The sequence below is a fragment of the Zingiber officinale genome, chromosome 9A (assembly GCF_018446385.1).
Source record: "Zingiber officinale cultivar Zhangliang chromosome 9A, Zo_v1.1, whole genome shotgun sequence".
NCBI classification, from domain to species: Eukaryota; Viridiplantae; Streptophyta; class Magnoliopsida; order Zingiberales; family Zingiberaceae; genus Zingiber; species Zingiber officinale.
In genome coordinates this window covers 11539304-11567114 of record NC_056002.1, presented here as the reverse complement: position 1 = coordinate 11567114, position 27811 = coordinate 11539304, and the positions used below count along the sequence as shown (strand labels likewise).

The following is a 27811-nucleotide window of genomic DNA, read 5'->3' as shown; positions in this document are numbered from 1 at the left end:
ACGTCAATATCTTTTTTTCTTTCACATTAAAAATAATTTTAAGATTTATTGATAATTTTTTCTATTCTTTTAATATAAAAAATTACATTGAAAAAATACTTCTATATAAATGTTCATAATTAATATGTATTTTAAAATCAAAATTTTAATTAACAGTGATTTAAAATGCACTTCCAAGTTTTATTAATGTTAAAATGCACTTAGTTTCTCTTTCTCTAGTATCAAAATAACTATTTTATTCTTGTAAATTATCATCAAATATTTTTTGAAATAAACTAAAATATTAGAGATTTTTGTAACACTAATAAAATATTCTGAATTATACCTCTGGGAATCCAATGTTAAATGCTCCATCGCATGAGAAAGCCTTACAGACGACGGGAGGATGTAGAGGGGTTATTTGTAATTGCGAGGTACGATAGCGGGTAAAACTCGCCCTCCATCTGGAACTGTCGTCTGGCGGCCTTAACCAACCTCACAAACAACGGGGCCCGGACGTAGAGCTTGGAGATAGACATGCGGGTACAAGAAGGCGCGCGTCGCCAGTTCCAAGGTGGGGGCATCCGGATCGTACGGTTAGGAGACGTACGCCATGCGAATCCCGGCCAACGGACGGTCGACAGCGTCTTTTTTTTTGACTTCGTCCCTCTTCTCTCGTCGTCGTCTTCTTCCACGTAATTATAACGAACAAGGACAAATAAGAATTATGATTATTATGATTATTATTATTATTATTTATATTATTTTCCCGAAATTAAGTTTATATATTTATTTTACAAAAAATTATTCGCTCGCCGATAAAAGGACGAGGAGAGAATGCGTTTAGCCTTGCCCTAGAATCCGAAGCAGCCCTACGAGGCGGTGGATTTCTCTCTCACGGTCATGGATTCTTCCCTTACTCTTCCTGTACTCCTTCTCTGTGCTCATCGTTTGATTCGATCTGTTGTGGTTGTGTTTGTTGTTGGGGGATCGAGGCGGTCGGCCGGGGGCGAGATTAGGGTTGACAGAAGAGAGTGAGCACACGGCGGGGAGGGCATCGGTGGCGGTGCCGTCGCTGCGGCGTGCTCACTCCTCTCTCTGTCATCTCCATCTCCCTGTGCGGGCCGCGGAAACTAATCAAGGATGCGTCTTTGTTTACCCCTCTTCGGATCGGTGAAGCAGCGGGGAGGAAGTGGGAAAGAGCAGGGTGCAGGGCATCATCTCGATGCGATGGAAATGCGTGCAGTTGTGCTTATCTCATGTCGGCCACTGTTGATCTGAAGAGGAGGCTGGTCTCTGGATTGGTTTCCGAGGTAGGGCAGTGGATCAATTTGTTTTATTTTTCTTCCATTTTTAAAACAAAACTTCGTACAAAATAATAATCTTGACGAGTTAAACTGAAGAATAAAAATGAAAAACAGAATATTTCTCATGGATTGGAGTTGGACGCGTACGTGACTTTTGAGACGAAGGTACTTTGCGTTGGGGAACGGAATTGGATGGTAGAAGACGGGGAGGTACGCCTACCTATCTTAGTCAGCTCTGTATCCTCCTCCTGTACATTGTCCGGATTTAACAGGTGTCACTGTTTATTTGGATTAGTCTTCTTCTCCCTCTTTCTTCCTCTTATTTCCTCAGGCTTTCTTCTTCTTCTTTCCTTTCCTTGAGGTTTCTTCCTCTTCTGTTCGCTAAAAGTGTATTGCGCGATTTTTCCTCTTTCATCGTCTTTCTCTTTCCATCAAAATCACATTTCTTTTTTATTTCCAGTGCTTTGTTGCCTGCTTCTGATGTTATTTCTTGATTTTTGTTCAGTTATCTTCCATCAAAATGATTTTTTTTCCTGTTTATTTCCAGTGCTTTGTTACTGGATTCGATGTTTTTTCTTGATTTAGGCCCGGTTATCTTTCCTAAAATTGATGGTTTCTGCAGTCAAGTTGAGTGAGATCTGTCGAGAGCAAGTGCACGGTAGCTTGGACTGTGTTCATTCTCCCAGAACAAGTTTGGTGGAAAGCTTCTATCGCTTAAGGTAACTACTTGTGCATTTTTATGTCGTGATACCTTTTGTTGTATTTTACTAGATCCTCCAGGTTTGACTTTAAGATTGAAATTTGTGGCTTTTTGTTGAGAATGTATGTATATATAACAAGATAATTATGATGAAAAAAGTGAGCTAACTAGGTAGAGTCTCTTTGAATGGTTTATATGGAAGATCCAAGAACTGTTTCGGACCTAAATATGGAACATGATTAAAGTAGAAATATTCATTAATTAATCAAACTGCAAGTAGTCTTTAGAGGACCCTTATTGGCTTGAGTCCCTCTTATGCTTCACGAAAGTCCAGTACAATGATGCATGATTTATTAGATAAGAAAATTGCTTATATGGTCATAGTAAGATGGAAGGTATATGGAAATAATTATAGAACAGTAAGTTTAATTATACATACAATGACATTCATATAGCTATTAAAGTTTCTTTTTTTTTTTTCAAAAAAAAAAAATTATTCTGCTAATGCTAACACCGTTATAGAAAGACATTTCAAGAGGTTAGAGCAGAATTTATACCTTGAAAAATCATTGCCGGATTTATTCAGTTAGTCATATATGCCTTACTGAGTGGGGGGATATCGTTTATGGGCAATTGGAAATAGTAGAATGAGACAATGATAAATTCATTGTTAATTTTATGGTTATCTTAACTTCTTCATTCACAGGATATATTAATTTGGTTTTGGTTTATTAGTAGGAATGCAGCTACTAAATTTATCTGATGTTGAGGATAAAATCTTCTCCCATATTCATTTTTAGCTGAATCAGTTATTCCTTCTCTATTATTGCTTTATTATTATTTTGAATCCTTGTGATGTTTGTTTAAGCTTCTTGGCATTTCCAGAAGGCTATATATAATTGTACCTTCAATCAAGGACACAAAAATGAATCTGAATTAGGAAGAGGAAAAAAAAAACCAAGTTAGATACTGGACAACATTATTGAAGAGCTTAAAACAAGTCAATAACTTTATAAAAAAGAGTATCACAGAGTTTCTATTCTTCAATTCATAATTAGTTACCTTTTTCATGTGCCGTAATGCTGGGAATACTTTCCATCTTTTCTATATAGTTATCCTATCTCTAATTATTCCATTTGCATAACATAAACCAATATGCTGAGTAGATACATTGATTTTTATTTTATTTTTCTCATGTGCAAGGGTATAATACTTAACATAATCTGGAAACAAAAGGAATTGAACTAATGACGCGCATGTGAATGATAAGTTAATTGATAAATAGCAATATATAGAGCTATCATGTATTTTGGGTAGGAGAGGCTTCATTTCCTTCAATTATAATGAATATCAAGGATATGATAGCACATACATGATATACATGAACTCATTTTTACATTGGTTTATATATCATCACCCATTGGTTTATAATCACACACACACACACATGTGTCTTCAAAACATTAAAATTGCTGTATAAGTATCTAATAGTGTTATTGTGGCTAATGATGCACAGAAGTCAATGTTGACACTGGTTTATATATCATCACCCCTTGCACAATGATTAGTTTCTCTTTTATCCTTGCCAGCCTCCACTTCAGCTTTCAGTCCTTTTTCTTGTTTAACCAAATATCAAAATGGTGTTGCTTGTTTACTTTTAGTTGGCACACTTTTATTTTTTGTAAAATATAAATGTGAAACAAATATTACTTGGTACTTAATGAGTTCAGATGGTATTGTTTTTAAGTACACGTTGCTACAAAATTTATGTGTACAATAGAAATACAAGTGTCAATTTCATTATATCAGCTGGTATATTAAATATATTGCAAAGTCTTGGTATTTGTTAGCATTTAGAATTGGATCTTAACAAAATTTCTAGGGATACCATTGTCATAATGTCAAATTGGGGAGGAAGATCAAACTTAGAGATTGATAACCAAAAATCAAGAATATGAACTACGTGGGCAGGATACAAAAAATACCTATTGTAATTCTAATCTATGTGGAATGCTAGATAATATTTGTTATTTTAAATCTGATTGGTCTTTTGTGAATAATAAGGGGAAGGAGAAAGGTCAGCTAAGTTTATATAAAAAATGGGAGAGTATTGATATAACTGATATTTTATAATTGTTATATTATTTGTGATAAAAAGAATATGTATATTTTATTGAAGAGTGAGACATATTTATATATAAATTAGAAATATATCTTAGGAATGAATCTATCTTAAGAAATTATAATTAGGCTAATTGACAATTTACTAATTGACAGATATATTAACTAATATGTATAGATAATACTTCCCTTCAAGTTGGATCATAGATATTAATCATGCCCAGTTTGCTACAAAGATAATCAACCCGAACCTCATTTAAAACTTTTGTAAAGATGCCCCTTAATTGTTCTCCAATGTTCACATATCTTGTAGAGATCAAGCCTTATTGAATTATTTCACGAACAAAATGACAATCAATTTTAATATGCTTAGTTCGCTCATGAAACACAAAATTCGATGCAATATGAAGGGCAATTTGGTTATCATCCTATAATTTTGCTGGTATTGAAATTTTAAGTCTTATTTCGGTCAAGAGTTGATTTATCCACATTATTTCATACATAGACTATGTTATAACCCTACATTTTGACTCTACACTGTATCGTGACATAACATTTTACTTCTTACTCTTCCATGAGACTAAATTTTCTCCAATAAAGATGCAATAAGTTGAAATAGATCTTCTATCCATTTATGAACATGCCCAATCTGTATTTGAAAAACATTCAATATGAGTGTGCCCATGATTTGCATATATGATGCCCTGTCCGGGTGCTCCATTCAAAAAATATAAAATTTGCTCTAATGTCACCTAATGATGAACTATTGGAGATGACATAAATTGACTGATAATACTAACCGAATATGCAATATTTAGACGAGCCACAGTAAGGTAATTCAATTTCTCAACCAACCCTTGATATCTTTCAGGATGTTTAAATAGTTTCCCATCTCCTGTGAGATGCATGTTTTGAGTCATTGGAGCACTACAAGGCTTTGCTTCTAATTTTTTCGTCGAAGATATATTTTCTCTAAGATAGAAATATACCTTTTTTTACTCTGTGTAACTTCAACACCCAAGAAATACTTTAGCACCCCAAGTCTTTCATGTGAAATTGAGTATAAATAAAAAATTTAAGAGAAGAGATTCTCGTAGTATCACTTTCAGTGATAACAAATATCATCAACATACACAACTAACAGAATGATACCAGTTCCTACTCATCATACCAAAATTTCTAGCAACTTGACTAAATTTTTCAAACCAAGCACGCCGACTCTATTTCAAATCATACAAATCTGAGCAACAAAATCAGGAGGTTGCTTCATATACTCTTGATATCAAGTTGATGTAAAGGCCATTGATGAGTAGCGACCATTGAAATAAATAATCGAATAGATGTTAACTTTGCAACGGGAGAAAAGTGTCCGAATAATCCACACCATAATCCTTAACAACAAGACAGGCTTTTAATCTGACAAAAGACCCATCCAAATTGACTATAATTATGAATACTCATTTGCATCCAATAACCCATTTATCTAAAAGTAGGTCTACTAAGTCCCAATGTTATTGTCATCTAAAACATTCATCTCTATCATTGCATCTTTCTAATTAGGATGAGATATGACCGCATGGATAATTTTATAAATAGAGATAAAGTCTCTGTCAAGTGAAGCAATAAAGAATAAGAGGAAGGTGACAAGTCGTTATAAAAAATAAAAGAAGAAGATAAATACATTGGCGTTTACCTTTGCATAACGCAATATGAAGATCATTGCTTGGGACTAGATTTGATGACGAAGTAGTAGGTGCAGGATATGAATCACGAGGTTGACGTATGGAGTAGACTTGAATAATAGGAGGCTTGACAGGAGCCAATTCCGAGACGAGTGCGGAGGTTGTGATATAATACATCAACAAATCATCATCCTTTCTTTGACGAGTGAGAATATGTGAGGATGGGAAATAATGTGTCCTCCATGAAGGTAACATCAATTGAGACAAAATATACCTTTTTGAAGATGAGAATAATTAAGGAAGATGCACTTCTAAGACTTGGAATCTAATTTAGTGACATATGGGCGAACATCCCGAACAACACAAGTGCTACCAAATATCCTAGTATTAATAGGAGACAGTAACTTATTGGGAAATTAATTTTGTACGGAACCTCACCCTAAAGAACAGAGGATGATATGTGTTAGAAAACATGCTATAAAAACTGTATCAACCCAAAAAGGTTTGGGACACATTCATTTGAAATAAAATAGCCCTTGCAGTTTCAAGAAAATGTCTGTTTTTACATTTAGCCACACCATTTTAAAATGAAATATCAATACAAGAGATTTCATGAAGTATGTCATTATGATCCATATAAGATTGGAATAAATAAGACGTATATTTCTTGACATTATCACTTCACAAAGTATAGATGAACACATTGAACTGAGTTTTAATCTTAGCACAAAATGCACAAAACAAATAAAATAACTCAGAACGATTTTTCATTAAATATAACCAAGTTATATGAGAATAATCATTCATAAAAATAATAAAATATCTAAAAATAGGTTTAGACAAAATAGGACAAACCCCCCAAATATCAGAATGGACTAATTCAAAAGGAATAATAGCACATTTATTTTAGGACTCAAAGTACAATAGTGATGTTTTGTAAACTGATATGACTCTCAATCTGATGAAGACACTTTACCATATTATGGACCAAACTTTTTGAGCAAAGGGAAAGATGCATGTCCTAACCTACAATGAGTCTCGAAAGGAGAAGTGACACTCGAGCAAGAAAATTTTTTTTAAACCGGTGTGTTAAGAATGTAGAGGCCTCTATACTCATGTCCTTTACTAATAATCTTTTCTTCAAAAGATTCTAAAAAGAAAAAAAAATGAGATACAGCCGTTAAGATTACGAGTTAATTGACTGACATAGAGCAAATTAAAGGATAAATTAGGTGTCATATCCACGAACACAAGATGGAGACCTATCAATTAAAGTAATGATATGAGTGTCAGTTTTGGACTGAAAAATAGAAAAGATACTAGCATTACCTATTATATGATTTGTGGCACCAAAATCAATGACTCATTTGGAGGATGACGAAAGAAGACATGCGTTTTGTTTACCTGAATCAACAATATCAATGACAAAGAGAGATGAAGATTTGAGTGATTCCTGATAGTTTGAGAACTTGCCAAATTTATCTTCAAAGATAAGGACCGATTTATCAGAGACATCATTAGTGGACGCAATATGAGCCAAGTGTTTTTGTTGATTTTTGTACTAAAATTTTCTACACTCAAAGTTCGTATGACCTGGATTATGACAGTAGTTGTACATAATACCAACCAAATTGGGTGTTCGAGTTTCAAAGTCCTGTGAGTCATCTCCTTTGTTTCCAACTAGTTGATCTTAGCTTCCAAGCACATAATTAGTATCGTGACTTACCAAACCACCACTAAATGGAATGAGTGCAGTACTTTAAGGGGGCGTTTGGTATGAGCATGGGAATGAGAATCGGAAGCGGAATCATTGTATTGTGGAATGGGAATGGGTATGAGCATAGATATCACTCTTAAAAGCAATGTTTGGTTAGCTGCATACTTTCTATCGGAATAAATTAATATTTCCTTTTTTACCCTTAAAGGAAAATAAGAGAAAAAAATTAGATGTGAGAGAAAGATGAATGTGAGAGAAAAATATGATGAAAGAGAAAGTATGATGAGAGAGAAAATGTGATGAGAAAGAATGAAGAGAGAGAAAGTGTGATGAGAGAAAATGAGAAAAGAGAGTGTGATAGAAGAGAGCATGATGAGAGATAAAATATGATATGAGAGAAATTATGATGGGAGAAGATGAAGAGATAAAAAATGTAATGAGAAAAAATGAGGGGAGAGAGAGTGTGTGATGAGAGAGATTGAGGTGAGAGAAAGTATGATGAGAGAGAAAGTGTGATGAGAACAAAAGAGAACAGTGAGTGTGATGGGAGAGATGATGAGAGAGAAAGTATGTTGAGGAAAAAAAAGGAGGGAGTGTGACAAAAGAGATTGAGGAGAGAGAAAGTGTTATGAGAGCGAAAGTGTTATGAGAAAAAAAAAGAGTGTGATGGGAGAGATTGAGGAGAGAGAAAGTATGATGAGAGAGAAAGTATGATGAGAAAAAAAGGAAAAGAGTGTGATGGAAGAGATTGAGGAGAGAGAAAGTATGATGAGAGAGAAAGTGTAATGAGAGAGAAAGTATGATGAGAAAAAGAAGGAAAAGAGTGTGATGGAAGAGATTGAGGAGAGAGAAAGTATGATGAGAGAGAAAGTGTAATGAGAAAAAAGAGAAAAGAGGGTGTGATAGGAGAGAGAAAGTGTGTGATAAAATGATGAGAAAGAAAATCTGATGAGAGAGAATAAGGAGAGAGAAGTGATATGAACAAAAAATAAATAAATAAATTTTGATATTTGATATTAAGGAAGAAAATTTTAGTTTTAGGTCAAGGGTATTTTTGGAATAAGAGAATATTTTGATTGATGAAAATAGGGTAATGACTCATTGAAGGGGAGGTACATGGGAATGAGTTATTACCCAATTTCAAGGATTCATTCCCTTATTCCTATTCCTATTCCTATAATTCAAACATTAACAATGACAATCAATGATTCACATTCCCATTCCCCACTCCTATTCCCCTAAATCAAACGCCCCCTAAGTACAGAGAACACGACTAAATACATCTTGTAAAGAGAAGACCTCAGAACCTAAGAGAACTTGTGACTTAGTAGACTCAAAGTCAAGAGATAAACTAGCGAGGAAGCTCATGATAGTCATTTGCTCTCGTTGACATTGTTGAACCTTCACATTAAGGTTAAAGGGCAGCATCATATTAAGCTCCTCATATGTCTTCTTGAACACTATAAAATAATGGATCAGAGATTAATCTTGTTTTTCTACACTGTAAAATGCTTTACAAATTTCATACATGCATAAGAGATTTCCTTTTCCAAAGGACAAAAATTTCAAATAATCCACTAATTTTTTTTTAACAAATTCACAATAATTGATCAAACCAATTACCACCTTAGTATCAATACAATTTTGAATTTGAAGGAATAAGTGAGCATCCTCTCTAAGCCATGTCTGCTTCAAATAATCTTGAGGAGGGTCATTAGTCAAATGCCCATCTTTATTAATACTTTGTAGATAAAGACAAACAATCTTACTCTAATCAAAATAGTTCTAACCATTTAACTTATAGTTTGTGATTTTAGACATCACATGCACCATATCCATCATAATAGAAGACTTATTTTTAGCCATAAGATCTTATTCTAAAGGAAGGCAAATAAGAGAACAATCTGACAAGTACAGATAAACCCACATGCGCAAGAAGGAAGACCGAACCAATATCAGCATTGGTTGCTAGCACGTGGAGGCTCAAAAAAAAGTCACAAGTGGGGCAGGAAACCATGTATAAGAAACTACATCTAGGAAACCAATATGATGGTGGTTGCCCGACACACAGGATGACGCGATCTGCAGTCATGTGTAGGTGCTGCTCATGTTGAGGAAAGTAGGGTGACAGATGAGGATGAGGAAGAGAAAGAAGAGCTAGAGGCGGTGGTGGAGAGGCTGAGATTGACGAAGAGGGCAAGGAAGGTGTTTAGGGTTGGATTACTGTAGCGTGCCTTGTCGGGATCGAGGGCGTCAAGGACGAACCCGAAGAAGGCCAGGTCGCAGGGCCAGGATTTAGCCGACATCGGGGTTGAAGGCGTTGTGGTGAGAAGCAGTGTCGTCGTACATACGTGAGAAGGAGCATCGTTGCACGTACATGAGAGGAAAAAGAGGTAGAAATGGAATCCTAATATCAAATACTTAATTTCGAAGTAGCTCTGATACCATGTTATTTGAGATAAAAAAAATATGTATACTTTATTGAAGAGTGAGACATATTTATATACAAGTTAGGAATCTATCTTAAGAAAAAATCTATCTCAACGAACTATATATTAACTAATATATTGCTATAATGTAATTATATCATATTATTTAATAATCACTAATCAATAAAATGTTATTGTTATGTATTTCTACTTTCTAGTATTATGAATAAAATTGTGAGAATATCAATACCTTCATCGTGCATGCAGGTTTCGATATTTCACGTACCTAACTTTCATAATACCAAAATCATGTAGCCCATTCCCATTATACCCTTTATTCTTTCATGAATTAATCATGTGTCTCTAAATTTTTATTCTATCTATTCAAAAATTTATTGCTCTCAATTTATGCTGTCAAATTTAGATTCGAGGACACATGGTGGCAAAAAGGCGACTACGCTCGCCTCCGGCGCCCTCGCCAATCCGTCCTAAGCCAACACGGAGGAGGTAAATCACGGGTAACTACTAGCCTTTGGAATAGTGACTGACGCATGAGGGGGACATTTACTTAGATTCGAGGACACATATGCATTAAGGAGGCTTCTGTTAGGATCGATGTACGCGGCTAGAGAGGGGGGTGTGAATAGCCGACCCCAAATCGTTCGTTTCTTTCTACAAATCAAGGTTAGCGCAGCGGAAATAAACAATAGAAATGACAACGGAGAATAGCAAACCTCAAACTCGTCGATGTAACGAGGTTCGGAGATGAAACTCCTACTCCTCGGCGTGTCCGTAAGGTGGACGAAGCCTATCAATCCGTCGGTGGATAAGTCCCCGGAAAACCGGCTAATAAGAACACTCCTTCTGGGTGGAGAAACCTCGCCACAGAAACTTCTTGCAACAGCAAGAAAGGTGTACAAAAATACAGCACAAAACAGAAGACAATATGAATGTACAAAACAAAGCTTGCCTACTATTCTTGTCGACTGGAACCCGAAGCAGCAACTTCAGGAAACTCACAGCAACAGCTGATCAGTCGAGGAAAGCTCACCCGAAGCTTCAAGAAGGAGCTCACACGAAGCTCAGTAAGCTAAGAGCTCAGCAAAGCTCGATCACAGTCAGGAGTAGGAAGAAGAAGAGCAGCCCACTGTAGAAGCCCTTGAATTCCTTTTATAACCTGCGAAGAAGACACAGAAGAAACTAGTCGTTGCTATGCAACGGCTAGGATGTGGACCGATTAGGCTTCATCCTGATCGGTCCACAAGGGTCCTGATCGGTCACAAGACCGATCAGGCCCTTTCCTGATCGGTCATGGAGACCGATCAGGTCCTTCCCTGATCGGTCCCATGACCGATCAGGTCCTTTCCCTCCCGAAGGTGATCTCCTTCTGATCGTCTACTGATCGATCACTGATCGGTCGGCTGACCGATCAGATAAGCAACAGAATACTTCTGTTTGGTTACTGATCGGTCACCAAACCGATCAGATAACCCAGCGTATCACTGGATCGGTCACCAGATCGATCCAGGTTTAGAGCTCCCAGCCCTAAACCCTACTTGGTCCTGAGAACGAGCTACCGAGCCCTCTCTGACCACAGTCCGGAGAACGAGCTACCGAGCCCTCTCCGACTTTCCGTGCCAAGTCTCCATCTTGGTCTTCTCCGTGCCAAGTCTCCATACTTGGACTTTTCCCGTGCCAAGCTCCCTGCTTGGACTTTTCACCAGATGTCTGGTCAACCTTGACCCATTTGGATTTCCCTTGCCTGGCTTCACTCACCAGGACTTCCAAACTGCCTAGCTTCACTCACTAGGTCTTTTACCTGGCTTCACTCACCAGGGTTTCCCATCTGCCTGGCTTCACTCACCAGGACTTTCTCCAACTGCCTGGCTTCACTCACCAGGACTTTCACTTTCACCTAGCTTCACTCACTAGGATTTTCACCTGGCTTCACTCACCAGGATTTCCCGAACTGCCTAACATCCCAGTTAGGACTTCCCAGTCAAGTATCCGGTCAACCTTGACCTACTTGACTCTTCTTCATCCAACCTGATCAGACCCTGATCAGTATCTCTCCGCATGGACAACTGCACCTGTCCATGTCTACACTTCTTCTGTATTGTCAAACATCGAAACCATGACCAAGGTTTACGCTTGGTCAACTAGGTCAACCTTGACCTAGTGGAAATTGCACCAACAATCTCCCTCTTTTTGATGTTTGACAATACCTTTAAGTTAGGCTAATCCAATAGCCTCAACTTTCCTCATGCCACTAGGTAATGAAACATAAGTTACAACCTTACATTTTCCTTCTAAGAAGGCAACCTCCTTCTTAGATAATGAAGGCCTAACTTAAACCCTTCATTCTCCCCCTATTGGCACACATCAACAAACTCTCCCCCTGAAGAGTAAGTTATCGTTGTTCACAACTTCACTCGTCGTGATCAACAAACTCTCCCACTAACTCCAATGTTCTTCCTTGAACATTCTCTAGACATTCTTCCCCTTTTTGACACACATCAAAAGGAGTGAATCAAGGTCAAGAGTTTCTTCCTAATGAAAGTCCCATACCTTTCATTGAAACCCTTAATTTCCCCCTTGAAACTAAATTCAACAATTAACTTAGTGATAATCCCATATCACTCATCCTCAAAAATTTCAATGAGTAAAAACTCCCCTAAAAGTCAACTCCTCCTTGACTAATAGGTAAAACTCCCCCTAAAGGTCAACTCCCCCTTGACCATTGCACCAACAATGTCTTGGAGAGTTTCAAACCTTTAGAATTCTAAAACACCACTTCCCGAGCTGCAATTTCAGACAAACAGTCGAAATTCAGCAGGTTGGCACGCCCTGATCGGTCACCAGACCGATCAGGGATTCCCTGGATCGGTCACGGTGACCGATCCAGGCACCCCTGGACCGATCAGAATCCCCTCTGATCGGTCCACAACTCTGATTTCTGATTTCTGATTTCTTCTCCCGAAATTCAGAAACCTCTAGAAAATCACAGAAAATTCTAAAAATTGTAAAATTTTGAGGATACACTCCTCATAACATATACTATCATGGAAAAATAGTTTTCTATGAAAATAAGTTCCATTTTCAAATCTTGATACAAAGTTCAAAAGTCTTTGAAATAGCTCAAAGTTACTTATCTTTGTATCAACTTGTTCAATGATGAATGCTATCACTAGAAAAGCTTCATCAAGGTTTTTCAAATTAATTTTGAAATGATTTTAAACCCTTCAATTTAGGATCATAATCTTAGGGCTAAATGTACATGACTTGTACATAAGCTTTCCCTATGATCCCCAATTAGAATTAGGCTCATCTAGGTACAAGAACTATGTACCTTGATCCTAACTCACAATCCTAATATCTCATACACATCTAAGGTGTATCAAACACATCCAAGTCAATTTTGATGTGAGATATGGGTTTAGGTCATCTTAGGCTAAGTTCTCATGCATTTTCTAAACAACAATTTGATCTCCATATTAAATTGTGTTTTTGTCCTTAAATCAAATTAATTGATTATAAATGCAAAAGATGATGACATGGCATATAATGATATCATAAGTGAAACATGTGCCAATGTCATGATGTCATGGCATAAAGTATGAAACTTAAATAAAGCATGACATTTAACAAACCTAAGCATTATCATGATATTTTAAATGATCATAAAATAAATATGATGTCATGATATGTCATATGGCAAACAATATATGGCAAATAGCACATAAAGGTATAGAAAATACCTAATTCTAGTCTTAGTTGTCATTTTTGATAGTTTTGATCATTTTGCCATAGGTTCTATATTCCTAAGTGTAATAGACCTAAAATCACATACCAAGGATGTTTAGATCACTATGTGCCAATTAAATTGACCTAAGAGAACTCCTCAAATGTGATTGACACATCCAAATCACCTTAGGAATAATTTTCAATTTCATTTTCAAGGCTTGATTGCACCTTGAAAATTCCTAAAGTGCCACCTTTTGCCATGATTAGGTTAACTACCTATTCAAGTAAGGTTGGCATACCTTAAACTCATCTAGCGTGATGAGATCACGCTCCTAGGAACCCAATACCTATTGGAGTTCATTGGGTTCACTAAGTATTCACTAGGGATGACTTCCCTAGCAACCCTTCTAATGACCCTCCTAGGCTTTAAAGCCTTGGTCATTTGGGACTCATCAAGATCCACTCTAGGGGTGACTCCCCTTGTGACCTTGGTGATGGTCTTCCTAGCCCTTGATTTTGTTCCATAATCGAATGGAACATTATGATAAGTGAGCTTGACCACCTGGGACTTAGGTTTATGACCCAAACCTTTCTTGTCCTTGGACATTGGTTTTTGACCCTTAAACCCTAGAGATGACTTCTCCAAGTTCTTAAGAGCATTTTCCAAAGTATCAAGTCTTGACCTCAAGACTTGATTTGTCATTTTTCCTAGAGGTATTCCTAGGCATATGTCTAGTAGTTTTGGGATTCCTATCTAGGTTTCCCTTAACCTTAGATGAGTTAATCCTAGGGTTGACATTTCTAGAGTTGTCCTTATTCAAGCTAACATGTTTAGCACCTAAGCACATATATTGATTCCTATAATTAACATGCTTATCATTATTAGCAATTGCAATAAAACTACTAGCATGTGTCTTATTAGAATTGCAATAATGAGCCTTAGAGATTACCTTAGGGTTTGCCCTAGCTCCCCCTATACATGTGCTCGATCTCTTGTCCTTGTGAGGTTGCCTCCCCCTCGGACATTGGCTCCTATAGTGTCCCCTTTGCTTGCATTGGAAGCACACCACGTGCTCCTTGCCCTTGCATATCGGGACTCCGGCTTCCTTAACTTTTGGTGCCGGTGGAGTCTTCCTAATCCTCCTTGAACACTTACTCTTGTAATGTCCATATTCCCTACACTCAAAGCACATTATGTGTAATTTATTTGAAATTGAAATGCTTGAGTTACCTAGGGTTGAGGATGGATGAAGACTTTCTTCTTCATCCCTTCCGGAGGTAGAAGCTTCTTCCTCTCGCTCCATTCTTGAAGAAGAACTCTCCTCCTCTTCTTCCTTAGATGTTGAGTAGCCCTCAACTTCTAATTCCTATCCTCCATGATGTGAGCTACTTGGCTCACTTGACTCCTCTTCATGACTTGAAATGGAGCTTCCCTTATGGAGCTTGGCCAAGTTGTTCCACAACTCCTTGGCATTGTTGTATCCACCTATCTTACATAGAATGTCATTAGGTAATGAGAATTCAAATACTTTCATTACCTCATCGTTGATTGTGGAATGGTGGATTTGTTCCCTTGTCCACTTCTTCTTCTCGAGTGGTTTTCCTTCCTTATCCATTGGAGGCTTGAAACCTAATTGAACACAACTCCAATTTTCAAGGTTAGTCATAAGAAAATACCTCATTCTTACCTTCCAATACGCGAAGTCGTCGCGGTCATAGAAAGGTGGAATGGTGATGTCTTCTCCAAGTTGATCCATCTCTAGCTTGTGCTCTCAGGTGTTAATCCGACGAAGAGCAACCTCGCTCTGATACCACTTGTTAGGATCGATGTACGCGGCTAGAGAGGGGGGTGTGAATAGCCGACCCCAAATCGTTCGTTTCTTTCTACAAATCAAGGTTAGCGCAGCGGAAATAAACAATAGAAATGACAACGGAGAATAGCAAACCTCAAACTCGTCGATGTAACGAGGTTCGGAGATGAAACTCCTACTCCTCGGCGTGTCCGTAAGGTGGACGAAGCCTATCAATCCGTCGGTGGATGAATCCCCGGAAAACCGGTTAATAAGAACACTCCTTCTGGGTGGAGAAACCTCGCAACAGAAACTTCTTGCAACAGCAAGAAAGGTGTACAAAAATACAGCACAAAACAGAAGACAATATGAATGTACAAAACAAAGCTTGCCTACTGTTCTTGTCGACTGGAACCCGAAGCAGCAACTTCAGGAAACTCACAGCAGCAGTTGATCAGTCGAGGAAAGCTCACCCGAAGCTTCAAGAAGGAGCTCACACGAAGCTCAGTAAGCTAAGAGCTCAGCAAAGCTCGATCACAGTCAGGAGTAGGAAGAAGAAGAGCAGCCCACTGTAGAAGCCCTTGAACTCCTTTTATAACCTGCGAAGAAGACACAGAAGAAACTAGCCGTTGCTATGCAACGGCTAGGATGTGGACCGATCAGGCTTCATCCTGATCGGTCCACAAGGGTCCTGATCGGTCACAAGACCGATCAGGCCCTTTCCTGATCGGTCATGGAGACCGATCAGGTCCTTCCCTGATCGGTCCCATGACCGATCAGGTCCTTTCCCTCCCGAAGGTGATCTCCTTCTGATCGTCTACTGATCGATCACTGATCGGTCGGCTGACCGATCAGATAACACTCAGTAGGCTACTGTTTGGTTACTGATCGGTCACCAGACCGATCCAGCGTATCATTGGATCGGTCACCAGATCGATCCAGGTTTAGAGCTCCCAGCCCTAAACCCTACTTGGTCCTGAGAACGAGCTACCGAGCCCTCTCTGACCACAGTCCAGAGAACGAGCTACCGAGCCCTCTCCGACTTTCCGTGCCAAGTCTCCATCTTGGTCTTCTCCGTGCCAAGTCTCCATACTTGGACTTTTCCCGTGCCAAGCTCCCTGCTTGGACTTTTCACCAGATGTCTGGTCAACTTTGACCCATTTGGATTTCCCTTGCCTGGCTTCACTCACTAGGTCTTTTACCTGGCTTCACTCACCAGGGTTTCCCATCTGCCTGGCTTCACTCACCAGGACTTTCTCCAACTGTCTGGCTTCACTCACCAGGACTTTCACTTTCACCTAGCTTCACTCATTAGGATTTTCACCTGGCTTCACTCACCAGGATTTCCCGAACTGCCTAACATCCCAGTTAGGACTTCCCAGTCAAGTATCTGGTCAACCTTGACCTACTTGACTCTTCTTCATCCAACCTGATCAGACTCTGATCAGTATCTCTCCGCATGGACAACTGCACCTGCATTGTCCATGTCTACATGTCTTTCTGTATTATCAAACATCGAAACCATGACTAAGGTTTACGCTTGGTCAACTAGGTCAACTTTGACCTAGTGGAAATTGCACCAACAGCTTCCAGGAGTACATTAGTTTTGGTTTGAAGTGATTTGGAGTTCTCTAATCTCATCGGCCAATTTCGGATCAAACTATTGTTCGACCTACACTATTCGAAAATTCAAAAGTTTGATATTTTTTGAATCAAGAGAGTCCTAGTAACCCATTTATGGTGTTGTTTAGTAAGTATCATTGTTTTACGCCATATAATAAACTTGTGATAAATTTTATCAAGCGTTTACAAGTTTAAAAATTATCTACTCTCAATTTACGCGGTCTAATTTAGATCTGAGAGCATAGATACATTAAGATAACTTATAATAGATTTTGGTTTGAAGTGATTTGTTGATAGACCTACACTATTTGAAAATTTAAAAATTTGATATTTTCAAATTAGTAGTCCTAGGAACCCATTGGTGGTGTTAGTAAGTATCATTGTTTTACGCCTTATAATAAGCTTGTTGTGATAAATTTTATCAAGCTTTTACCAATTTAAAATTTAACTACTCTCAATTTATGTATATCTAATTCAAATTTGAAGGCGTAAATATATTAAGAAGATTTCCAGGAGTATATTAATTTTGACTTGAAGTGATTCAGAATTTTATAGATCCATTAGTTAGTTTCAGACACTACATAAATTGAGAGTGATGAATTTTTAAATAGATAGAGAAAACAAATATAAACATGCACACGCAAACCTATGTAATTATTTCAAGGAGGGTATAATGAGAATGCATTGCGTGATTTTGGCATTATGAAAGTTAGATACGTGATATGATAAATCCCAAAATCGGTATGTGCGGTTAAGTAAAATGCCGATAAAAAGTAACATTAATTTGTGTCTTACAGTTTGTCAATTATATTATATGAAGGTGATGTATATGAAAAATGAAGGAATAACGAGGGGTTGTTAAGGCTTAGATGTCGGAATTATGGGAATTAAATATTTTGGAAAAGTTAATGAGTTAATTTTCTCTTTTTAATATATAGAGTTGTTGCCAGATATACATGTTAAATTTAAATGCACTTATGGTGTTGAGTGGTAATTTAACTTGTGCTTCGACAAGGATGCCAAGTTTTAAGTAGGGAGTTTATGACGTCCAGTTTAGCCTCACATGGAGCTAAAATGAATTAATTCTTTTATTTGGTCATGTTATTTGATCTCAACTAGTAGATATTGTCGCTTATGACACTCTCTACATACTCTACCTTCACTATTAACCGTTTTACTAGATAAGCATCATTCTCTGCATGTATAACAAAGATCTACCTTCTTTTCATGGTAAAATGGTTATTGTTTACATCATCTTTTCTGAAGTAGATTAAAGCTTTGTCCTATTCAAAGCAACTTAAAGACAACAATGTTGTTTCAAGATTTCATCTTAGGTCATATTCTAAATCATACAAATCAAATAAATTATTTTGGCTATCATGTTTGCAATAAGAAGATGATTCACTAGCTAGGTCAAAATCTGCTATTATATAAAAGTCTAGTCAGATATCTCATTTTAAATTACTTTTTTTTTCCTAAATTTATTACAACCTTGATCCGATTGGTTAAATATAATCATGTGATGATTAACGAAATTTCTAATTTGATTATGCTCCACGATCCTCTAAATTTAACTATTGTGTTACCTTATGTAATGGATTGAGAACAGGGGATAAATTCTCTCATGTGATTTATTGTAACATGGATTGGTTAAATATTAAACTATTGACTATTAACCATTGGTGCAGTGACCAAAATATGGAGGAAGACATACTTGAATACGTCGAGTTTCGACCTCATAATCTAATATGGCAAAATCAGTGAACAAATGGGGATAGAAGTGTTGGGAGTAATAGACAGATTATAGTCCAAACAATTGAGAGCTCTGTGCAAGTCAATAGAAACATGCTGCATCATCCCCACAATTAATGGAAAACATAAAGTGGACCAGGAGTATGTATGACACCCTTCTTAGCACAGTTGTGGCATACAATATGTTTTTGTTAATCCAAGCTTAAATTTTTGCACCCAAATTTATTAACTAAAGTATGGACTGCCTGTGTATTGTGACCAGTGAATGCAAATTAACTCGGAGGAAGAATTGAAAAGGTTTCAATATTTTTGATAGCAAGTGCTTGTCATTATGGTCTTCTTTGATGCTCTCTTAACAATAGAGACAGGGATGATTCCCAAGGTCACACGAGTGGAGTTAGTTTATGAAATAGGAAAGATAGTACTACCTTTTCTGCTCTGATATTATTTCCAACTTTTGCTACCTCCTTTTCTGCTCTGATATTATTTCCAACTTTTGTCCAGCTCACGTACTATTCATGTTTTATTAGAAGAGAAGGTACCTGTAGTACATGGATGTAGCTCACGCACTATTCATGTTTTATTAGGCGAGATGGTTCGTGTAGTACATCTATTTTATATATGTGAAAAGATACAGTTGAGATGAATCCTTATGTATTCTTTTTTGTTCACAAAGGACAATTGCTGGCAAATTTTTCGGGCCAGTTGTCACTGTCAACAAGCTTTCTGAGCAAGTGATTAATGAAGTTATGCATTTTAAAAATTTATTTCCTGTTATTATTATTCCATGTGTTCCCAATTATATTTGATTGGATCGATTTCATAGCCACGTTGTTCTTTGAATTTCCATCCTACTGTCATTTATGTATCAGTTGTCAGTATTTGGATGTCTTCCTTCCTTTTGTCGATCAAATAGATTTAGAATCCTTTTTACAAGGATTGTGCTTTTTTTTCTCTCAAAATATTGATTAGATTTATGACGTTTTCCTGAAAATCATAGATCCTCTATATATTTTAGTTCACCCATGTGCTTTTAATAAAAAATAACGGTCCACTTCATGTGCCACCATATCTATGTTGGTTCTTCCTAATAGTCTGCTCTTGGTTTTTTAGTGTACACTGATCATGAGTTGAGGCATACTAATAGTCTGCTCTTGGTTTTTTAGTGTACACTGATCATGAGTTGAGGCATACAAGTCATCACTTGAGATGATTAGATAAATTTGTTCGGTACAAAAGGACTATTTTGCTTACATAATGAAACAATTTGTTCTCTTTTACCTGCTTTTATATTGATTTTATGTGTTCATTCAAAACTTAAAATTTGAAGCTTCGGGTGTGCAGAATTCATTCCAATATGCAGTTTGTAACTTGCCCACCAAATCTCCCATACATGCGTGATTCATCTATTTTCTTACTAGCTCCACTCTTTAGATCATCGTATTTAAGTGAATCCATCATTTTTCTTGTCGATCCTGATCGTGGTCAACTGGGTTTAAAATGGATGCAGTTCCACGCTCTAATAGAATTTGGCTGCTCGAGTAAAACTTCAAAGTCTATCAAGTTCTACCTCCTCATTTCAGTGTCTCGGCGATTAAGCTTTACAAATTTGGGTAGCTACTAATCTACTATGCGATATTGTGTTTACAACAATATTCATAAGGAATGAATCACAAGGAAGAATACTTGTTCTTATTCCATTTAAAATCTTTGTGTTTGTCAGGATGGGTATGATTTATCAAGCTATATTGACCAAGTTTGAGATCATTAATACAATCTGAGAGCTCGGAGCTTTTCTTTCCATGTGCCACTATGAAGTTAAGGTTTATGCTAATTATCAAATGGATGATCATGAACTACCATGAGGCCTAGGCTTTCACAATGAAACTTCTAAGCCTCTGTGACTGTTGGGATTCTGCAGCATATTTGTTTGTTTTGCGATGAGACCTGCACACTTGTAGATCTGGCTGAGGATTGAAACCTCAACTTCAAATGCCATTTTAAACCTTGTTTATGAGAATCCTTGCACAATATCTTCCTTTGTAATGCCATTAACAACTCAAGGATTTAGACATTTCTTGCAAAGAGCAGCCATCATATGAAATACTAAAGGGAGAAAAAAAATTGCAAGACAATAAAAAGAACAGCCATCATTTGGACCTATTCAGGAAATAAAACTAGTTACTGAAGTATAAGAATACAATGCCGTAATATATTATTTTCCGGAAGAAAAAATCACGCGAAGGCCACACCTTACAAGTGTATCGAAGGTGCTCATGTACGTAAAATCTTTGTGGATTCCTAGACTTGAATTCCTACTCCTAGTGACCTCGATTATTTCTGCTGGAGTAGGAGCCTTGTGGTATTTCTCATAACGGAGATCTGAAAGATTCACCAGCGTAACGGACATCCCCAAGCTCTTCTTCGATGCGCAGGAGCTGGGAACCAAAAACATTGTCAGAATTAGGCATATTGGAATGAACATTGAATAGATGATGATGCAAGTACTTCATGCCATGTTAACCTGGTTTCTTGGACGCAATAACTTTTCTTCTGTGGTTCAGGGTGCCGTAACCACAATACAAAAAATGGTGCGGTCCATGGTCCATAAGGGGACACTTGTTTCAGGATATATTAGATTTAAATGGATATCAATTTGATCGCATCTCATGGTTACACAATTGGATTTGTCCATGGTAACTTCCCAAATGCGTTCTCAGAGAATAGGCTTTGTTCATAATGACCTCATCCTCACATCAATTTGGAGCGAACTATATTAGCTTTCATTTAGTACTTCTATCCCAATAAATTTCCTTCTACTTCTCATCTACTATTTTAGTAAGTAATGGGCAAATGAGCAACATTACCCACCCAAATGCTTCATTTTTCATCTAGAACCAATAGTAAACATCAGTCAAGTCTAATGAGGTTGGCAACTAAAACCAGGTTCAATAAACTTATCCGTGGGTATGCGCTTCTAATGTTTCTAGTATTGTAAATCATCCCGGTGTTAAATTGTAGGCATAACCTTCATTTCTTGGTTAGTCAAAATCAATTCTCTAAAACGTGGAATCAAGGGAAAAACTCCTAGATATGTTCACGATAATCTATCAATAGGCGAACTTCGTTTCAATGTCACCAGAGAGGCAATGGTATATAACTGCAGAAGGCCTAAAATATCAATATTTGAATATTTGGTTGTCTGAGAAAATTGAATTAAGAGGGAAAAAATTGTTTTTGAGATTTACCAATAGTAAGCTTGGACTGTAAAATGAATTCAAACAACAGAACGAATCTTAAGAGCATAGAGCCAACTCTAGACTAGAGAAATATTTGGAAGGGGATAGCCAAGATATGGTCAACTCTAGACTAGAGAAATATTTGGAAGGCGATAGCCAAGATATGCTCAGCGAAAGAAAGGATAGAAAGCTATTTGATACCTGATTATATTTGGCTAGACGCTCACTGCGGCATGGAGCCCCTGTTTTTATCTGTTAATCAGTTAAACAAAATTAGGTCAAGATTCGTCAAAAAAATGCAAAATAATATTCATATATTAACTCTATAACTAGCATGCAATTCGAGAGATCATGCCTGCCCACTAGCCAGCCCGACAGATAGATCAGCAATAAAATTGTCTTCTGTCTCACCACTTCGGTGACTAACCATTACACCCCACCCAGCAGCTTTCGAGTCCAACGCAGCTTTAATGGATTCAGTAACGGTGCCAATCTGGTTAACCTACAATAGTCACAAAGCATCAATTTTCAAATCCAAGTCTTGTAATACTAAGATAACACATTCTTATTAGGCATAACAAGGATACTGAGAAAAATCCATGATTCCTCCATTAAATGAATAACCTAAGTAGTCATTGTAGTCTTTTTTTTTTAGTAGTTTCGTACCATAACGGCACTTATTCTAAATGAATACAACATTGAGCCACCAAATGAGCTCACAATCTATCAAATGGAAATAATAATCTAACTGAAGCAGGAATTGAATAAAGCTGTATTATGGAAATGATTTGAGAACACATTGCTAATGCAGATCACATTATATATATATATATATATATATATATGAAGAGATTTATCAAACAAACTTGTCCTGAACATTACATGGTTGTGATCGAATAGGGAACCCCACGAAACTATAGCATAAGTTGACCCTTGGACCTGAAACATCATGGTTGTTTTGTAGAGTTTAATATGCTTGGTAGCTTCCAATTATACATAATCATAGAAGGGAACTTCTTGTGTGTGGTTCTGTCACATATGGAGGTTAGTGATTAAGGAAACACTCCTGACTAGAGGTAAAGTCTCCTACGTGTCTCCTACGTGTTTTTATTCAGCTACTGACAAGGAAGTTGTGTAGTTATGGCATCAAGTTCTCCTCTCTTCCTGTCCCCTACACACTGCCATCTCTACTCATGTTCAACTTGCACCTTGCTACTTAGCAATAAACTAGATGTGTCTGTCACCGTTATCTGCATGCTTGCAACCCCATGCACAGAAGCTCTGCAAAGCAACTGCAATTGACCTATGCATGATTGTTTGTGGAGCCCTTGTACAGAGGTTGAGCCTTAACCAAAACATGCCCACAATTGCTCACACCTTTTAATTTGATCTCAGTTACATGGAGAATAACTAGCATGGAGAACCTCAGGTGGAAAACATATATCCCTAAATATTCTTCTTCTCTAAATAGTACTAAGCATACTGTGGTCAAATTACCGTAGTCCTATCTGAACTACCCTGAACTTTCATTTATACTATTCCAATCAATATAGCATCTTACCTTTAGTAACAAAGCATTGCAGGCCTTCTTTTCAATAGCCTCAGCAATCCTCTTTGGATTTGTGACCAATAAATCATCGCCAACAAGCTGGATATCAACTGAAGACACAAGTGATGCCCATGAGGACCAATCATCCTGGTCAAAGGGATCTTCAATTGAAACAATAGGGAAATCTTTGACGAAGTCTTTGTATATGTCACAAAGGCTTTGAGCAGCATAGACATAACTTCCATCATTTGGCTGGTTCTTAAAGTCTAGATCATATCTTCCATCCTTTGTGAAAAACTCAGAAGCAGCCACATCCATACCAATTTTGATCTGCACAAAGACAAGAATAGTTAGGTAAAACATTAGTGAAAAGGCTATACATGACAGGAAAAATACAATGCCGCTACCTTTCCAGTATAACCAGCCTTATCAATAGCATCCATAAGTAGAACCAATCCTTCCCTATTGTCTTGAACATTTGGAGCAAAGCCACCTTCATCCCCAACGTTGCATGCATCTTGACCATATTTTGCCTTGATAATACCCTTAAGGACGTGATATACTGCCATAACAGATATATGACACAATCAGTTCTCAGGTAACATAACAAGCATATGCACCGTAAGAAGAAGATGAGAATTACCTTCACTGCCCATACGGAGAGCCTCGGCGAATGAAGCTGCGCCTACGGGCAATATCATGAACTCTTGCATCGCTAGATTATTTCCTGCGTGGCTACCTCCATTGATCACATTAAAGGCAGGAACTGGCATAACGAGCTCCTTCGTTCCTGATAGTTCCTGGATATGCTTGTACAATGGCACTCCTTTTGCTCCAGCACCCGCCCGACAAAGACTAAGCGAAACTCCAAGGATAGCGTTGGCTCCGAACTTTGATTTATTAGGCGTTCCATCCATATCAAGCATGATTGCATCCACATCCGCTTGACTCCTGCCAAGATCAACGATTAATACGTATCAGAACTACAGACGCACGGGCGGATAGTTACGATAATCCGGTTTTTTTGAAAAAAAAAAGTTGGAAGATTCATTAGTCTGGTGCAAATCTTTGAAAACATGTTTTTGTTTGCGAGTAGACGAACCTGACATCGACGCCGATAAGCTTGGGGCCGAGAATCTCATTGATGTTCCTGACGGCATTGAGCACACCTTTGCCGCCATATACCTTCTTGTCGCCGTCTCTTAGCTCGAGAGCCTCGTAGATACCGGTAGATGCGCCGCTCGGTACAGCGGATCTGAAGAGGGCGCCGTCGCCCGTGACGAGGTCGACCTCGATGGTGGGATTACCCCTGCTGTCGACGATCTGGCGGGCCTTGACCGACTGGACGGCAGACTTCTGGGCGGCCGCAGAGGGGGTCGAGGTGGGCGCGGCGACGGCGGAGGCCCGGATCGCGAGGCTGCGCCGGGTGCGGTGCCAGGAGGAGGGGAAGGAGAGGTCTGGGGACCGGGATAGGGATCGGGAGGAAGAGAGGGCGGCAGCGAAGGAGGTGGGTGCCGGTTGGAGGTTGGACTGGGTAAGAGCCATTTTCTAGGGTTCGAACTCTTCGCTTCCCGATCGCCGGCGGCTAGACGGAGATCGCGAAGAGACGATGGAATTTATAGCAACGCAAACCGATCGTCGACCTCGAGGGATCCGTCAACAATCAACGATCCGCCCCAAGTAGAATAACATATGAAAATTTACTTTCCACTACTGACCGTCAGATGGAATAGACATCTAAAATTTAACGCTAGATTTTTCCTTAAATATGTCGTAATGTCAAATTCATTGAGGGAATCCGAAACCAAAATAGTCCCGAGGGCGGCTGCTCGTCGCATGTGTTCGCTCAACGCCGTGGCGTTTGGTTTGTTGGAAAACGAGATTGAAAGCGGGAAACGGCGAGTGCTTCGCTGGGAAACGGACCGAGGCGGTTCAATCTCAATCGGTTGATGTTTATCGTGGGCTGACTTCGGCCCAATATAAAAAATGGAGTCCTTATAATTAATGATAATATTGAAATATTAGATATATAATTTAGAACTTTCAATCTTTTATCCTTAAATATTTTAGATTTAACATATATTATTATTATTATTCTTGTCGATGTAAAAAGCTCACCATTTTTTAACAGAAATAGTTTCAAAAAATAAAAATGAAGAGATGCAAAATCCCCATCAAAATGGCTAACATGTCAACTATATATGAATTAGTAAAGTGAAGCAACTCCTCTTCAATTCCTTTTGAAGAGCCAAGGAAGCTTTCATTGATCTACCATGAGACTCATGTCCTACCACACGACCCTAAGACATACCACCAAATCATCCCAACACTTATTTCAGACACTCCGAGCGCATTCAAAGATCTCACACACTCGAATTGTCCCAGCCATGGGGAGGCATGTGGTAGAGAGGATTCCTAGTGCTCGCGAAGTCGAAAGGCGATCGTCGCAAGCGAAGAGCGCGCTATCGCGCCACTTACAAAGAGTTTACCCTCTCAGCATCAAGAAAAGCTGCTCATTGCTCAGTCTCTCATCCCTCTCTCTATCTCAGAATTCAAATGCATCGTCCCTCAATAGCTCCTTCTCGAGTTGGGACCCCAAGAATTCAGTGTCGTTGCGAAAGCTTTTCGGGTCTTGGGAGGGCACCGAGACAGGGTTCGGAGTCGATGACTTGAGGTCTCTTCGTGGCGGCGAAGATCCAGCTAGTGGAATTCTGAGTGATGAGTTAGGAAGCGGGAAGAGGTGCAATTGGATTACCGAATTTAGCGGTAAGATGTGCATTTACTATATACTTTCATTAACTATTTGAGATCGAATCTTAACGAATTTTTTGTATCGTAGATGAAGCGTATATTTCATTCCACGACGAGTATTGGGGGGTACCCATTTACAATGACAAGTACAAACATCATTTTTTAAATTTAAAAAAAAAGCAATTCAATTTTATTGATCGATCGATTGATTTGTAGTCGACTCTTTGAGCTTCTTGCATTGTGTGGAATGCTGATTGATCACAATTGGACTGAGATATTGAGGAGAAGAGAGATATACAGGTTCGTATATATATACATGAATAAATGCTTTTAAAATATTATACTCCAATCTAAATTTATTTATTACTTTCTTTTAGGAAAGTTTTCTTGGAATTTGATCATCATTTAGTAGCGAAGATGGAAGAGAAAGACATCATGGACATAACCTTCGACAAGGAGCTCATGCTTGCGGAGTGTAGAGTGCGATGCATAGTGGATAATGCCAAGTGCATTCAAAAGGTAGTGATTCTTTATAGCTAGTCAAAATCTAAAATTTTTTGATTTGATTTATTTATTTATGATGATGTTGATGTTGATGTTGATGTTGATGATGATGATGATGATGATGATGATGAAGGTGAGTGAAGAATTTGGATCCTTTTGTAAGTACGTTTGGAGCCAAGTGAACCACAAGCCGATGGTGAACAAATACAAGTGCTCTCGGAGTGTGCCATTGAGGACGCCGAAATCTGAGGCGATGAGCAAAGATCTAGTTCGGAGAGGGTTTCGATTGGTGGGTCCAGTCATCGTCTACTCCTTCATGCAAGCCGCCGGATTAGCCAACGATCATCTTGTTCATTGCTTCCGATTCGACGAGTGTGTACGGTTTGGAGAGAGGGGAGGCATTCCGTTACCCTACAAGGATTAATCAATCAATCTATGTATGTATGTATGTATGATATGGTGTTTATGATTGTCAACTCTTTCGCAATTTGGTTAAATCAATGCATGATCAATGGATTGGGTAGAGTCCCCTTGAATTCCATTGGTGTAAGTTCATTTGACCGGCCTTGAAAGCTTGAATAGTCTAACCAAGTGTGTAATTCGCTGGAGAAACCATAAAGAACTGCTAAAATTATTATACGAGCTGTGAAAGGAATAAAGGAAAGATAAACTCTTGTACGAGCTATGAAAATTGAGAGATGGTTTGTAATCTAGTTGATCAGCTTCAATAAGTCAATAGAGTAATATTGGATTTAAGTCGATTGATACTACATTAGGAAAGCTAGACTAGTCATTGATTTGGCATGTTGATATAATGAAATTGTAATGGTCGATGATCTAAAGACTACAATAGACAAGTCATTTGATAGTGAATTTCAATAGACTAAAGTAACTGTTAATGATAAAATCCATTCAGAAAATAAA

General features: G+C 38.0%; 2 protein-coding genes and 1 long non-coding RNA gene across 4 annotated transcripts; 2 read left to right on the top strand and 1 right to left on the bottom strand.

Annotated features, from left to right (window-relative positions):
- The first annotated feature begins 845 nt into the window (after nucleotides 1-845).
- Nucleotides 846-19594, top strand: LOC122020849. 2 transcript variants are annotated; one of them, XR_006122347.1, is made up of 5 exons: nucleotides 846-1292; nucleotides 1401-1496; nucleotides 1909-2005; nucleotides 18781-18985; nucleotides 19107-19594. It is a non-coding gene; the product is annotated as an uncharacterized LOC122020849 (long non-coding RNA). The 2 variants fall into 2 exon arrangements; XR_006122346.1 differs by having other exon boundaries at nucleotides 18781-19594.
- A 1385-nt stretch (nucleotides 19595-20979) lies between these two features.
- LOC122020412 (enolase 1, chloroplastic-like) lies at nucleotides 20980-25239 on the bottom strand. Its single transcript, XM_042578334.1, has 7 exons — nucleotides 24735-25239; nucleotides 24276-24583; nucleotides 24040-24194; nucleotides 23645-23962; nucleotides 22439-22585; nucleotides 22285-22335; nucleotides 20980-21282 (listed from the first exon to the last, which is right to left on the bottom strand). The coding sequence occupies exons 1-7, from the start codon at nucleotides 25175-25177 to the stop codon at nucleotides 21214-21216; spliced, it is 1491 nt and encodes a 496-aa protein (XP_042434268.1). The 5' UTR covers nucleotides 25178-25239; the 3' UTR covers nucleotides 20980-21213.
- Nucleotides 25240-26001: 762 nt separating this feature from the next.
- On the top strand, nucleotides 26002-27442 carry LOC122020890 (DNA-3-methyladenine glycosylase 1-like). Its single transcript, XM_042578927.1, has 5 exons — nucleotides 26002-26398; nucleotides 26472-26529; nucleotides 26600-26683; nucleotides 26761-26902; nucleotides 27021-27442. The coding sequence occupies exons 1-5, from the start codon at nucleotides 26020-26022 to the stop codon at nucleotides 27309-27311; spliced, it is 954 nt and encodes a 317-aa protein (XP_042434861.1). The 5' UTR covers nucleotides 26002-26019; the 3' UTR covers nucleotides 27312-27442.
- Nucleotides 27443-27811: the final 369 nt, after the last annotated feature.

Coding starts and splice junctions, on each gene's coding strand:
- LOC122020412 (XM_042578334.1), bottom strand. CDS start 25,177: ATGGCTCTTACCCAGTCCAACCTCCAACCGGCACCCACCTCCTTCGCT. Junction 24,584..24,734: donor CTTATCGGCGTCGATGTCAG/GTTCGTCTACTC, acceptor TGATCTTGGCAG/GAGTCAAGCGGATGTGGATG. Junction 24,195..24,275: donor TCTCCGTATGGGCAGTGAAG/GTAATTCTCATC, acceptor CTGTTATGGCAG/TATATCACGTCCTTAAGGGT.
- LOC122020890 (XM_042578927.1), top strand. CDS start 26,020: ATGGGGAGGCATGTGGTAGAGAGGATTCCTAGTGCTCGCGAAGTCGAA. Junction 26,399..26,471: donor TTGGATTACCGAATTTAGCG/GTAAGATGTGCA, acceptor TTTGTATCGTAG/ATGAAGCGTATATTTCATTC. Junction 26,684..26,760: donor AGGAGAAGAGAGATATACAG/GTTCGTATATAT, acceptor ACTTTCTTTTAG/GAAAGTTTTCTTGGAATTTG.